We start from the raw sequence: 15,824 nt of genomic DNA, 5'->3' as shown, positions 1-15,824 counted from the left end.
CCTGCTGCAAGATTGTGTTTCTTTTCATTCAGAAAAAGTGATAGGCTGATAGCTACAATGTTACACAACTGCACTGCCCTTTTTTGGAGATTGTATGCATTTTGACCGTGCTCTCATTTCAATTTAATATCCAGGTGCTTCGTTTCAGCAGGTAAAATCAGGAAATGTGCAAATTGAGGTTTTGGGCTCTGATGCTACCAGCTCTAGGTGTATGTTGGTAGTATGTTATTGGAGAGAAATACTGCTTCAAATCAATAAAGAGTTGTGTTTTATAGATGCAGGTAACTGAACTATAGTATAATTTAGGATAAGATTTGTTGTAGTTTGCTTGAAGAGTGAAGTGATGGTGTATTTTCCCTTTATTCTCTGGTAGAGAATGAAAAGGACTCTTGTGTTGTACAGTCCCGATTCATCCACTAAATATGGAATGGCTCTTGCCTTAGGTGTCTATAGTTGTCCTCTCTCTAATCTCAGGAACCGCTTGGCTCTCTGTCAATATTGGAGGTAGTATGAAAAGAGCTGATCCTCTCCTGCAGCATGAAAGAGGAGGAGAGATGATAGTTACAACTTCTGTCCAATGTAAGGTGTCTTGTAGCCTCTTCTGTCTGAACTGAAACCTAACAGAGATGTGGAGCCCGCTGGAAAAGGCAGTGTGGAGATGAAATCAGTAAAATCGTGTTAGTAGGTGAATGTAAGGTTACACAGGAATAATATAGGCTGATATTTCTTAGCTTTAGAACAGTTCCATTTGTGGAAAAGTAATTTTTTTTAAAATATAGTTTTGATGTGTATATATTTGAATATAAACCAGGGTTTTGTATTCAGTAATCTTGTTTTTAAATTCTGGCAAGAGGGAAGAAAGCTCTTTTCTTTTCCAAATAAGTGTTGACTGTATTTGAAATTAAACTTTATGTCAAAAAGAAATAAAACTTTAATCTTTATTTTGAGCATTGCCCTGTAGTGGAAACAGGGATAAGAATAAATCGGTATGTACTTATCAATATTTTTAAAATATTTATCAAATATTGTCCAAGTAAGTATTTTTCTACTCTGCAAAAATTAATTTAATGTTGTAGCTGTGGCTGGATAGGGAGGGCACTATTGGTGCCACAAGGTGATAGGCCCAGCAACAACTTTTATGTAGTTGCAGCTATTGAAGGAGAAAGCCTCTTCCGCTATTTCAAGATAATGAATTTATTTAGACATCTTGTTTTAGTTTGGGAAACTCTTTAATTTATTTTGATGGAGAGTGTTTTTCTCATTTCATTCTTGCATAATAAGGGCGAAATCTAAAGAAACTGATTGGACTAAAGCATTATCTGATTATCCTTCTGTGCAGTGCAGTCCTGACTTAGTGATTCTTGTGTATTTGTTACTAATATATGTATCCTGTGCAAGGCAGTCTTTTAAAGAGTCACATAGCCGTAGAAAAGCTGGTTGGAGGTCAGCTAGTCTTATTCCTTGTTTGAAGCAGGACTGTTACAAATACCAGATCAGGTCAACTGTGACTTGAAGACTTTTAAAGATGGAAGTCTATTGAGCCACTGTCCCCCCTTCCTCCTCTGAGAAGTTTTATACTGAAATTACTTTATTATTTTGTCTATGTGTAGAATTCTTGTTAAATGGTGTAGAAATTATGGCTAGTGAAAGCTGGGGACCGGGAACTGGGAAGCAGGCAGGGTTTGTTGGACTGGAACAGGTCACCTGAGGAGGTAATGTATATGAGCTTCCTTATTAGAATTTTTGTTTTTCATTATTTCTTAGGTGTGTTTTTCTAACTCTGATTGCTTTCAGTCAGTAAATGAATATATTTGTACATTGAGCATGCTCTGAAAGGTATAGTGTGCTGTGTTTCGAAATGCATCTAGCTGCTGTCAGAAACTTTACTTCATCTGCTGAAGTAAGTAATTCAAGCCATTTTAAATAGTCTCTTTACCAAGGACTGTGAGCAAAGGAGCTCTCTCAGACCTCGGTGGAGTGATTTGAGAAGTTGCCACTCACAGTTGATGCCTGTTCAACGCCTTAGTCATTTTACCCTCCATACAGAGTCTGTGCCCACCTCAGCCTGGCAGTTGAGGCTAATGTGGCTGTTGTGTGGTGGCATGGCAGAGGGGTTTGCATGGTTATGCTCCATGCAACACGGCCGGTAGCAGGTAGCTGGTAGAGGCTGAGAGCTCTTACCATTGCTGTTGTTTTGCTGAACCTGTCGGAGAATCTGAATTAGCAGATCTTGGTGGTTTTTATTGTAAAAACTTGATCCTTGTTTAATGTTATCGAAACATTTTTCCACTTAAAGGTAAGTAAATTTGACTATTTATACTACAGTCAATTTGGAAACTGGAGACAGGTGCAGCTACATTGTCTCAGGACTACTAAATAGAAGTTTTCCTTTAAAATCTTCGTGTTTTTTTTCCTTGAAAAGCTATTAAAGAAAATTTTTCTTTTAAAACTGGACAATCAAGAAATACTTTTGGAAAACCAGAGATAGCTTTTTTTAAAAGAAGAGAGACATTATCAGTAGTATTGCTAAAAATTCTTTTTAATTTCAGTTTGGTACTTTGTAAGGATGGCATTAAGGTAGAAAATGAGTTTGCCAAAGTTAGTTTGCTGTACATATCAATTATTTCCCATTGTGCGAATATCTGTAGAGTTTTCTTATTGTTTGGTGTGTGATATGTGCCTGTACCATAGGGCATCTGGTGTGTATAGTGACAAAGTTTAGAGACTGTGGTGCTGCTCTGTACAGATACGTTGTTAGTTCATGGCACATGTCAGCCTGGGAGCTGTGTAAGTCTTATGGTACTTATTTTCTAGTAGGAATTCTTTGTGATAGATAACCCATATGTCATACTCTATTTTCAAAGACTTTTTTTCCTTGGTTTAGTTTACACAGAAGTTAAGACTCATTTTCCTTGTGTTTCTAGTCAGGTTTCCTTCAACTCTTGTTCTGTGTTTTAGCCCATGTCTTCCCTAATGCATGCTTTTCAATTGCTGTTGTGAAGGAAGAAATATTTGCTTTCTTTTTTTGGTAATTAATTATAATTCTTCCTAATAATTTTCCCCCTTTTTCAGAAGGAAATATTGGGGAAAAGAGAGTATATTTCTGTTAACTCTGTTATTTTTTGAAGTACACTGCATCATACAACACCTAATGCTGAAAATATTCAAGTAAATATTTGCTGAAAAGTATGTTGAAAATATTAAAATAAAATTAAAATTTTAATTTTAATCATATTAAAATCTTGCTTTTTGTAAAGAAGCAAGACCATCTAGCTGCCCTATGTGTTTATCCTTTCATGTTCTTGCCAGATAACATTCTTTTACAGGCCTGTAACAAGGAACCACCATATGACCAGACTTCTTTTTGAGTCAGTTTGTCAAAAAAGCTCATATGAGATTTCTGCTTTAGTTCATTAAATGGTCAGCACTCTTCTCTCTATTAGCAGTCATGTTTTCAATGCAACTGTATTCATAAAATATATAACAAAAATGCTGACTTTTTTCCCCATTGTCAAAATGTTTTGTTTGTTGTTCTAATGAACGTGCTTCTCTGTTTTATCGCTTGTTCTATAATGTGAAATCTGTGAGTGTTTATTTTTGTTAGTTGAGAGCTCTTTAAATTTTGTTTTGTGTTTTTGATATTTGGAGTTTCAAACCTAGGTTGATTTATTGATTTTTATATGTTTGATTTTATATCCAGTTTCAAACCTAGTTCCTTTGAGCTCTGTACCCTATTAAGTGTATTTTATTTCAGATTCAGATAAGATGTTCAGGAAACTCACAGTGTAATAAACTAAAAACAGGATAGTGTAATAGACTGAAAATACAGGTGCCCAGGCTTCTATGAGTAGGTGTATTTGTATGTACGTAGGCATTTCGACATACAAGCAAGCATCTATCAGGAAAAAAGTCAATTTAATTCTTGCCAATATTTTAATTAATATAAATATAAAATCTGTGTGTGTTTGTGTTATTACCAGGTACTTATAATGATTCTATTTGACAATTCCACCTACTTTAAAAAAAAAATTAATGTTTTTAGACTTACGCATATGAGCACAGCAGTAATCTTAGAGTGATGGTTCTGTCTGAATGAACAGGACAAAAGTGGGCTTGTTTCAATTTACTGTGGGAATGTAGAAATAACCATATAAGAAGCTCCATTATCTTGCATATGTGGCTTGGTGACATAAATACTTGATCTGAGAAATGCATGTGACTTATGAACCCTGATACTATAGGCGGTAAAGCTCTTGCCTTACATTCAAGGAGGTTTTTAGTTACACCCATGTTCTTAGATAGCACAGTTGGGTGTGAAGGGCATTGTAGGAATGTGTTTGCTTGCTTCTAAAATGTTAGATTTTGCCACAGTCAGAAAAAACAAATCAGTAATCTTATTTCATTGGTAACTTCAGTATGTTCATTCAGGGATTTCTAGATACTGCTTGTGCTTTGAGGGTATTTTTTACTGTAAGATACAGAGGTCCCAGACCCTAATGTGTGGTTCACTTTCCAGTGTCAGAGAACAAATCTTGCAGGTAAGAGGCTACATTTCTTAAGTTTGTGGCATAAGTTCTGGATTTCACTACTTTCAGAACAGTGGTGTGAATGTTTCTTTTATGACTTAAAGTTTTAGGTGATATATTATGGGCTTTATAGTGAGTTTGTTCTTTTTTTTTTTTCCTCCTTTTTTTTTTGTTCCCCAAAAAAGACTGCCCTACACAGCTACTTGTAGTTTAATGTTTGCTTTCACTGAGTCTAGTTCTGATTCATAATGTTTATGTGACTTACTGTCAGCCATCTGTTAGTTATAGTTTAACTTTCAAGTGTGTATGTAATTTGATTTTATTAATGAAGTACAACAAACAGCATTATGAAGCTTTTTTCTTTTAATCTTAAAAGGAAAAAAGTCGGTATCTAAAAAAGCAATCACAAAGAAGAGGAAAGGTGTCACAAAGTCTACCATACCAGAATTTCAGGTAAATTATTTTAATTTTCGTTTTAAGCACTTGAAATCTGAATGTCTGTAAAATAAGTCCTTTAGTTTCTGATAGAGACCTTGGGAATCCTAAATGAAGATGAATTTCCTTCTAGTTCAAAAGGTTTAATCTGACAATATTTTTAAAAGTGCATTTCACCTTTTCTTGGTAAATAATGTTTTAGTGTTTTTTATTATGTGCAGCCTAAACAGTATTGTTTGATATTGCAGATAAATCTGTTACAGGACAAAACCTGTAAAAAGGAGTTGTTAATGGGATTTTTAAGGTAGATAGAATTTTCTGAGCTAAAATTACTTGGTGTTTGTATGAGGTGTGACACTGTGGTCACTGAACTGAAGTCTAGCTTGATTTACTGAAAGACTTGGCAAAAATTTGTAGGCTCCTGTGCCCATCTTGTTTGCAACTTTTACCCCTTATCTGCATGTGACCTTTAGACCAGTGAGCACTAGGAAAAAAATGCTAATTATGATAATGTTGCTTTATAGCACTATAGTAGAAGTGTAACAGTACTTCAGTTCTAAGTCACAATTTATGTATGCATGCCTGCTTGGATTGAAGTTCTCCTTTGGCTATAAGTTTTTGTTCAGAGAGCAATCTGTGCTATCCTGAGCAACAGACTCACATTAAATCATGGCTGTTCTGTAAAACCCTCACACTGAATCAGTGTATTTCATCATGATAATGTGTTTCAGTAGAAATTTCTGGTGATAAAATTGGTTAGTAACAGTGATTATTGAGAAAAGACTGATACTTAAGTGTACACTGGCTTTTGTCTATATTCTAATGGTAGTGACTAAAATGTTTCCTAGCAGCTCCAAAAAGCACCTACCATGTCTAAAACTCTTTTTTATCCCCAGCACATTACCTGCGTGCTGTGGATTAGAAATGCAGGTTAGGTTAGAAATCCTGGTAGCTACTAGGAAGAAAATTAATTTGGCTGTCTCAGCCAAAACCAGGACAACAGCATTGAACTACTGCGTTTAAGTAGTTTGTCTAAAACATAGCTCAACTTTTTATCTAACCAAGATAAACTGTACATTTACACACCTGTCTAAGTGTAAAATTAACATTACTACATTTACCTACATAAAACTTTAATTAAAATGTAACATAATAATTCTGGCTAAGCTTTTTATCTGTTTTAAGTGAAGCTAAGATCGATTAGTATCAGCAATTTATAATCTTATTAGGGAACTTTTTGGCAATTCAACCTGCCTTTTTCAAGAGGACAGATGGGACTGGTATGACTATAGAAGTATTTGCAAATATTGAAACATCTATATTTTGAATACTACTAAGACTTTTAGAGCCTAGTAAAGTAAGTTTCAAGATACTTTGCTCCACGTACATGGATGGCCAAACTCAGTAAAATTATGTAACTGTTTGAAGGTGAGAGTATATTTTTTAGATATTTGATAAGACAGCTTGAGTGTGTGCAGGCCTGGTGAGGATTGCCAGGTATAACCATGAGAATATTGCTATTCATGTCTAAACATAAGGTATTTTATGTTCTGGTAGCCTGTAGATGAACAAAAAAAAAAAAAAAAAGACGTAAGGCACTTTATTTCATAAGACTAGATGCTGTACTTAAGTATAGATCCTTTATCTGAAAATCATAACTTGGCATTAAAGCTGAGAAAGTTAGTATTAATAAATCTTATAATATGTACAGTGGCCCAAATTATGTATTTAAATTATTAACCAAAAAAACCAAAAAAAAACAACCCCAAAACCACAAAAACAAACAAACAAACAAAACCCAAAACCCAGGAGATAGTTGTACTACTTAATCCTAAAATTTTTAATGCCATTTTTAAGCAAACTTTTTGGGAAACATACTGCACACATTTTCTGCTCTGTAATAGTTTGAATGTTATAGACAAAGCAATAGAAGCATAGGTCAGTGGACATCGCTCCTTCCTTGTATGTGATTTCAGACCTTACATTAGTATCTTAGCTCAAGGCTGCTTTAAAAAAAAACAATTCCAGACCACAAAAGAAACAAACAAAAAAAAACAAACCAAAAGCAGATGCAAATTAAATTCCTTTACAAAATAAAACCACACAAAAAACATGTCCTGTTTTTTATATTTTGAAAATTATTTGAGAAGGGAGTTTACAGCTTCATAGATCATGAGTTAGTTGCTGTTATGTATTAAAATTTTCCTTTTAAAATTCTGAGTTCCAAGCTTATTATTACTGTTACTCATTAATGTTTTAAAGAAATGACAGTAATTATATTGCTGTACAGGAGGGCCACTAATGTGGGGTTTATTTTGGTTTCTTTTCCAGTTACAAAGTACATTTAGGTTTGGTAAATGTAGCTATGTAGATGTAGCTATATAGATCTACATGTGCTATAACTAAGGAAAAAAGGAAGACACACATTTTGCAGAACTGGGCTAACTTCAGCCTTTCTGTCAAACTGTGTCTGAACAGTTTCAGTTTTATCAGCTATGGTCTGTATTAAATACAGATCTCTAGAGGGGGCAGTCTGGACATTTTCCACATGGAGATGGCAGCAATAAAAGAGCAGGTTCATAGGAAATAAAAGCATAGCTTACAATCATCATTACAATTCTATAAGAAAGATGGGGACAAACTTTTTAGCAGGGCCTGTAGCAATAGGACAAAGGGTAATGGTTTTAAACTAAAAGAGAGTGGATTCAGAATACATATAAGGAAGGCATTTTTTACAGTGAGAGTGATGGAACACTGCAACAGGTTGCCCAGAGAGGTTGCAGAAGCCTCATCCCTGGAAACATTGGCTGGGGCTCTGAGCAACCTGGTGTAGTTAAGGCTGTCCCTGCTTACTGCAGGGGGGTTGTATTAGATGACTTTTAAAGGTCCCTTCCAACTGAAACTATTCGATGATTCTGTGATCATTACACAGATAACCTGAAGTTAAGCATGAGTCCCCATTGGAGTGAGTAAAAATTATGCTAAAAGATTGGTTGAAGTTAAGGTGGGTCAAGAAGGGAGCATCAGTGACCTGAGGGAGTAAACTAGATTTATATTTATGAATAGATCTGCAGATTAGTTTTGTTTTTAAAATTATAAATTTACAAATTCTGAGAAATATGATAGTGAGAGAGTCCCAAGTTAGGAATAGAGTTTGGGCCCCCTGTCTTTCCTTACAGCAATCAGGGGTGATTTCCTGTCTTTCCTCCTTGGGGTTCTAGGAGTCAGTCAGGGTCTTTGAGAGATTACTGAGATCTGAGATTGTATCCTAACAGGAAAGCTGAACACTTAATTTTCTGTTTACTGGAATACTACCTGAAGTTTCCATTGTATTCAGCTGAAAAACAGGATGCTTACTGCCTATGAAAATCAAGCCCATAAGTTGTAAGTACTGTGCCTGATGTGAAAATGTCTGTGTTGTAGTTAGCATGTACAGAACTAATTACATGACTTGTACAACCTGCATCTTTAAGCCACCATGTAGTATTCTAGAGAACAGAGACTAATCTTTCACAACATTTGATAAGTCATAAAGGAAATATTTTTTCTTTTCAGATTCTTTTTTCTCATGGTAGATAATTAGAAGGCAAATTCTTCAAGAGCATTATCTGAAACTACTAGTGAGCTATCGGAATGTTACAGAATTATTAGATTGTAACATTAATACCTTTCTTTTTGCCTTCACGTTACTTACCTCTTAAGACATACAGAACAATTTAGAAAGGCAGTAGTGTTTGCAGAAACTGAATTGCAAAGTTCAGCTACTTAACAACCTTATGACCTCAAGTTGCGCCAAGGGAGGTTTAGACTAGACGTTAGGAAAAACTTCTTAACCAAAAAGGGTAGACAAGCATTGGAACAAGCTGCCCAGGGAGGTGGTGGAGTCACCTTTCCTGGTGGTATTTAAAAGACGAGCAGATGAGGTGCTCAGGGAGATGGTTTGGAGGTGGAATTGGCAGTGTTAGGTTTATGGTTGGACTCAGTGATCTTAAAGGTCTTTTCCAACTACTGTGGTTCTGTGAACCATGAGCAAAGAGCACTGAAACATACATTAGAGTCTCATTATGAGAAATAGCAGCTAGATGCCATATCAAAATTATCATACAAAATACACTATCCTTTTTTATTATTGTTCTTTTAATCTTTTCTTCAAAATGCTGGCTTCATTCTGTAAGATGGGAAATGTTAACCAATTGAGAGAAGTTTCAGAAATAGCTTCTTCCCAATTAATGTGCATCTTTAGTACTCATCTCAAATCCTACTATGAATGAAGAAATACAAATTTCTTCTTAAATCTTTTTATAGTGGCTTTCAGTACAGTATTGGAATATTTAAAATATTAAATTAATTTTGACAGTAAATCCTCTCAGCTGTGCTGGTGTTACCTTCCTTATTTTACCAGCGGACACAGATATTAGCCTCAAATGTACTCCTCTTCTGATGAAAATTGGGACTTAGATTTGATTGCTCTCCCTGTCACCCCCAACCCCAAGACAATTAAACTTCATATATTTGCATTGTTTTTCCCATTGATGTAGTTTGGATTGGTATGCACTAAGAATTTTACAAATCATATCCTCATGTCTCAAGTGACTGTTTTGAAAATGCGGAACAGGACTGGCACCTATGAAAAGTCTGGCCGCATGAGTTGTCTGATAATATGTAAGAGGTTTTTATGGTTGAGTCAAAAATAGAGTTGGTATTTCCAGGATAGCATTCAACAATAGTGAAATCATCCTTCTCTTTGCAAATTCTTGCCTTTCTAGAAGTGAGTTCCTAGAGAGAAATTCACCTACTTCTAGCAAATGAAGACAGTATCTTTGGTTCATAGTTCTGCTTTATATTTGGTCTGTGGTACACTGAATTAAATGTGTGTCATAGGATAAAATAAAAAGCAGTTGTAAAATTTTAAAACTGAATTGTCAGGTATATAGTCAGTGGAGTGGATGATAATCGCATAGGAAAAAATCTTTTATCTGTGCCTTTACTGACTTTTGTCAAAGGCTTGATGTGACAAACTTGCAGGTTTTTCTATAATGATACAGTATCGTGGATTTCTTTGCAAGCCAGATGGGAAAAGAAAAGCCGGTGTTTGGCTTCCAGTTTACATTTTATGTATTCGAAACTTCTTTAAGTGCATATTGAACCTAGTACAGTTACACGCGCATGCTGTTTTTCTGGGCTAAGAGAGAAACCTTTTGCAGGTTAATTTTACGTACATTGTCTACAGTAAGACAGTGCCAATTTCCTTATTTGTTTGCTATTTTAAACTTAATAAATGTGAACACTGTAAACTTTAGTTTGGGTCACGCGAATTCCCTGTGCTCTCAAATGTACACAAGTGTTGGGAAAATAATGGCATGTGTGCATTAGAGATTTTTGAAATGTATGTATTTTGCTGAAAGTGTCAGTTCTGTTTTAAGTTTTCTTAACATGAATTTCGTGCAAATCTAAACCTTCATATGTAATTGAAGTTAAAATATATTATTATGAATTACTGATTTGGGGAAAAAATAGCAATTGTATGATAAAAGCATTTTTGTGGGTTTTTTTGTTTGCATTTGATTTTCTTAAATTAGTTCAACATGTTTTCAATAGTAATGAACACATGTCCACTAAAGAGTGTTCAGAAGGAAGCAAGTCTTAACATACGATAACCTGAAAGAACCTGACAGCTTAATAATTGCCAGTTCATTAAGTCTTTAATTGCCCTAAAGATGGTAACGCAAAACATACAGATTAATTTTGGTTTATTTTTTTTTTTTTTTCAATAAAATAGCATCCATGTTCCTAAAGGAAAAATGTAAAAATCGGTTTTCTAAAGACAGGACTAAGAGGAGTATCATACTTTTTCAAAACATAGATAGGTAGGTAGATTTGGTAGACATGGCTAGATTATCTTTCAGGAATACTCTCTGTAAACAAATAGTTATGTTCAGGGAAATGTTGTAACAAGTGTAATTACGTTACAACCACAGCGTAATCCAAAGCTAGTACACTTTACTTCACCAGGTAGTTTTTGGTGCTGAAACATGTTCCAGCTTTTTACTATACTTGAGACTAATTTGGTAGTTGTCATTCACAGAAGTTTTAAGAAATACTTACATTTTGAAATGGAAGCTTAACACGCAGAGGTACAGTGTATGTTTGAAGAGTGAAGGAGTTCTTTATTAGATTTTTCTTCCTTTCAGAAGTCCTATTCATTTGCATTGAAAAATACTGTAAGAAAATAAAAATCAAATGGTGGCACTGAGTTATAACATATGCTTTTAGATTTTTATTTACCTTCATTGTACATTTTCCAAGTCCCACATTACCAAGTGTTTGTGTTCATTTGTTTTTTAGCTTATTTGCACTAATCTTGATGAACTCAGGGAATTAATCACAAAGATTGAGAATGAACTCAAAGATCTGGAGGACATAAAAAAGAAATCGGTATGTGACATTAAAAGCTTTCTCTTATATGGGTATAGAACAATGCCAGTTATTTGCTGAGGCCTGTCAATTGAACATTTTATGCCTGTTCAGTAACTGCATGAAGCCTCATAAAGTTGATACCTGAAGACTGTAATCTTAATCTTTTCTGTATATAGTGCTCTGCTCACAATGTTTTTATGATAAATAAATTCAAATACTGTGTTAACACTTTTCACTGACAAAAATGTGGATAGTGCTAATACCTTAGAAAGAGTAGTTCATTTCTATTAAACATGTGATCATTCTTCCATGAGGACAAACTCTTACCCAACAAGCAATTACAGGATAGAGTTCTCATATCTGCCTATGCAGTGCTGATCAGGTCTTCTTGTAAGCTGACTCTTATGTTACTTATTAGAATTCCTAATTTCTTTTGTTTGCAAGTAAGTTATTAAAATTGTTTTTGTTTCATTTTTATTTAAGTAGATTGTACAGGAAAGCATGCTATCTGGCTTTTGATGCCAGATTGAAATACAAATTTTATTGATGTACATTGGAGCACTCTGTCTATGCAGCTGAAAACCTCAAAAGAGTATCTGTTAGACAAGAATATCCAATACCTTTGGGGTTTTATAGGAGACAGTGATTCTCATCAAGATGATGGATGGTTCTAATAGTACTCATTTAAATGGCCTTATACAGACAACTCTTCTTATTACTTCTTTTCATTGCAGCTTCTCTGTATTAAATCTTTGGTAGGCATTTCTGTGGTATTTCTGTGAACAGTAGCAGCTAAAAATGTTGCTTTTTCTATACCTTAAAAGTTAGGCTGCTAATTTCAGTGAACGTCTTTAGTCTCATGCAGAAATAATTTATTCCTAGATTATTTAAAGAGAGGAGAGAGAGATGATAGGTGAGTGGCAGTATAAGTTAGAACTCTGAAAAACAAATTCCAGTGCATAATAGTTGTTAAAATATGCAAAGGATTAAAAACAGACTTAACTTGAAGTAATTTTGTAGTTGCTAAATTGCAAATTGGTTTTATAAGATTGTCAAGTTGTCAGAAAGGCTGTGTCAGCAGTAGAAGAGAAAGACAAAAATGGGAGTACACATCAGCATATCGATAATCTTAGTATAGGTGAGACTTGTAGTCTACTAGTAAAATTGTACCAACAAGACTTCTTCAAGGGTAGACAAATGCTAAATATGTCATAATTGCTCTTTGAACTGAAATCTGATAATGTCATTATGAAAATAAGTTGCATGACTTCAGTAGGTATACTATGTTTAGTTCTACTAGCACCGTCTTAAAAAAAACAAACACTTAAGTACAGGAGAGTTAAGATACAACTCATTCGGCATTCAGAAGTTGTGAGGTAAGGACAATCTTTCTATATGCTTGTACAGATCTATCAGATCATAATTCTTGGTCTCTAAACACTTGTGTTAGAAATCTTATGTAAAGAAAAAAGACTAGGATTAATTGCTAAAGAAGTTATTATAAGGAAACAGTAAAATGAAGTAAGATTTTTAAAAGATAGTTATCTAGCAACTTTTATATTCACTTTTTAAAAATACAAATAGAAATATGTTAGATGAATAATCAATAAATTTGACTTGCTAAAACGAGTTTTAACTTTGCAAGAGAAGTCATCAGAATTTCATTTTTGATGTCTAGCACCATGTGTAATTAGGTTAAATATCTTAAGAACTGGAGGAAATGCTCTCTTCAGTTCTGACACAAATGACAGTGGCAATTTCAGTAGCATCCAGAAGAGAGTTTGTTTCAGCTCTTCTGAAGTGCATAATCTATTAAGTAAAACATGATTTTAATTTTATGATGGAAATTTGACCTAATGTGAAAGCTTATTTTAATATTATGGTGTTCATTTTGCTGCTGTTCATGGACTTCTTTCCTGTTTTGATGTGAAGAGGGTGGTGTTCTTACTACTTCATGGTAACGTTATTATTTTTCATTTGCAGTATTGACCTAGGTGAAGCCATAGGTATCTTTCTTCCTCGTGACTAACCTGCTTGGTAATTCCAATTTTAGTAGTTGTTAGCACATGCTACTGAGAGAAACCCTCAAGGCGAGCTTTAAAGCTTATGTTAAATACTAACACATTAGAAATGCAGCTTGTCTAATTTATATTAAGACTTTAAAATATAACCTTTTTCTTAGTCCTAACTGCCCTTTGTTTCCTAGGACACCATTCTAGAGTACATAAAAGGAATTCCTTCTCCAGAACTTGGAAGTCCTGGAGGCAGTAATGAAAGAGCTGAGCTGTAAGATTTCTTTACCATGAGTAAACTTACTATTTTCCCACGTTTTTTGTAGCTAGTTGGACTGGTTGTATCTGACACTTTTCAGGACATCAGCTTGAGCCAACAAATGACGTGAGAGATTTTTAGCCCCAACAAGTTTTATCTGGTAAAGTTAAAAGCAAATTAGAACAGGATTATGTAATGGAAAGCCATGGGTAACTTTTAAGTGTAGGCATTACTACCAGTTTCTCCTACGATAATGAAATAATAAACCTGTTGTAAAGAATTTTCACTTTTTGGTTGATTAAAACAGCTTGGTTCTGTACTGTTTTGTACACCTGTATTGTCTTTTGAATTAACTATGATAAATATTTTTCCATTTAAAAATTCTTGCACTTTCGCTTTGATTACCAGTGAGTTTGTTGTAACAATGGTGAGATTTGCCTTAGCACCACTTTGCCATAACTGTTCAGAGAGGAAGATGGTATTTGACCTCAGTTCTTTAATTTTAAACTGAAGTTGAACTCAATCATAGTATTATCTCTTCCCGGACTGCTTCACTCTTGGAACTCTAGCTGCAGTTGTGAAGCGAGGCTGCAATTTCACATGTGCTTTCGACTGACATAAGCCAAAACTGCTGCCAAATAAATAGTTCCTGCTCTCTGTGTCTCTGACAGCTTACATTTTCTGTGCCACCCCATGAGAGAGGGAAGCAAAATTCTTTATTCAGCTGTGTGGTTGTGAGAGTTAGTCTGTGATAAACCTAACTACTTTTTTACTTTGTATTTGTAACTCAGATCAGTTTTCTCGTGCAGTTTATCATGCAGTTGCACAAATGCCTGTGCTTGTTTTCTGCCACGGTTTGAGGGGTCATTGTAAGGACAGGAATGAGCATCTGGGGGCAAAAGAAAGTGAGACTACTTTTAACAGGAAAAATGCCATTTTGTGGCAGGTGAAGTTGTGCATGATGTTACAATCAGGGGTGCTCTAAAAAGTCTATCCCTTCATCTACTAAACAGTCCCTCTCCTTACTACCTACTACATTTTAAGAGGGAGAGGAGAGAATAATTTAGTCAAATGTGCTATTTATTTGAGTGCCTGACTGGAAATCAGAAAGCTTGAGGTGCAGAAAGGGGACTTTTAAAGGACTTGAGTCTAATGCTCTGTGTGTTGTCTAGTGAAAGGATGGAGGGTGCCTCCCTAAAGAAAGTCTAAGCTAGAATCTCTTCTAGCTTTGGTACATTCCTTGGAACATATGAAGCAACATCTTTTCACTTTAAAGCAGTGTGACCAAAAAGTAGAGTAAAAGTGGAATTACTAGAAAAAACCCACAGAATTTACAATAACAAGAATTTGATTCTAATAAAAATTATGTCCATTTTTTTTTTCTATAACTGACATAGATAAGATGTGGGGAAATTACAAGCAGTCAGGAGACAATTATAAATCTGAAGTAGAACATATTGGCTAAAAATTATTTTGCGATTTTATTGCGTTTTTACCTCATGTTTGCTGAAAATGTAGACTGTATATATAAACATGACAGTTCAGTTGGATGTGAGCTCTTAGAAATTTGCTATAACTAGCAAAATGATCAAGACGTGCAAAGCAGCATGAAAAATTAACATTGACAAACATATGTGGTAATGAAGCATTTTGCCAGTATATGTAGGATAACATAAAGGCTCCTGCCTAATACATGAAATTTCTTTCATGAGAAGAGATGGTAAAGTAGCACCTTCTATCCTGAGCAGTACACAAGATAACAACGATCAGTTTCTGACATTCTGGATCCCATTTTTCCCTATTGCCTTCTGTGTCAGGTAAAATTAGTGGGAGTTGCAGAGTGAATGGAAATCTCTTTACTGCCTTACAGATAATCAGCTTCTCTTGTGATTTGAAGTCATTGGGTTTTTTGTGTGAAACTTACTTTAGCTATTATAGATCATTTGTATGTATTTAACTGTTACATATCATAGCACAACTTGATTTTGTTTTTAAATCCTTTCTTGCCCTTGTTTATTGTTAAGCTGACTGGATTGCAGGTACTCACATCAAATAGTGAACTTTGGGCTTTTTTACAGATGTCATTTTGCAAGCTGACTTTGTAGTAAGCATGTTTATTGTAAAATGAACTGGGTTTTGACAAGGATGGTGTGGTGGGTTGACCCTGGCTAGAGG

General features: G+C 34.7%; 1 protein-coding gene across 1 annotated transcript in view; it reads left to right on the top strand.

The window, feature by feature from the left end:
• LOC104530371 (uncharacterized protein KIAA2026) overlaps window positions 1-13,664 on the top strand; it is a gene marked incomplete at both ends in the record, with an annotated part of 20,915 nt that extends 7,251 nt beyond the window's left edge. The window contains 3 exons of the mRNA XM_010174934.1: window positions 4,903-4,979; window positions 11,307-11,396; window positions 13,585-13,664. Coding sequence (XP_010173236.1) covers window positions 4,903-4,979; window positions 11,307-11,396; window positions 13,585-13,664 — 247 coding nt within the window. The remainder of the gene's footprint in view (window positions 1-4,902; window positions 4,980-11,306; window positions 11,397-13,584) is intronic.
• Between the last annotated feature and the right edge of the window lie 2,160 nt (window positions 13,665-15,824).

The sequence above is a fragment of the Antrostomus carolinensis genome, unplaced genomic scaffold (assembly GCF_000700745.2).
Source record: "Antrostomus carolinensis isolate BGI_N321 unplaced genomic scaffold, ASM70074v2 scaffold18769, whole genome shotgun sequence".
Classification (NCBI taxonomy): Eukaryota; Metazoa; Chordata; class Aves; order Caprimulgiformes; family Caprimulgidae; genus Antrostomus; species Antrostomus carolinensis.
Note: the sequence above shows the minus strand (reverse complement) of the source record. Positions and strands in the feature narration are given on the sequence as shown.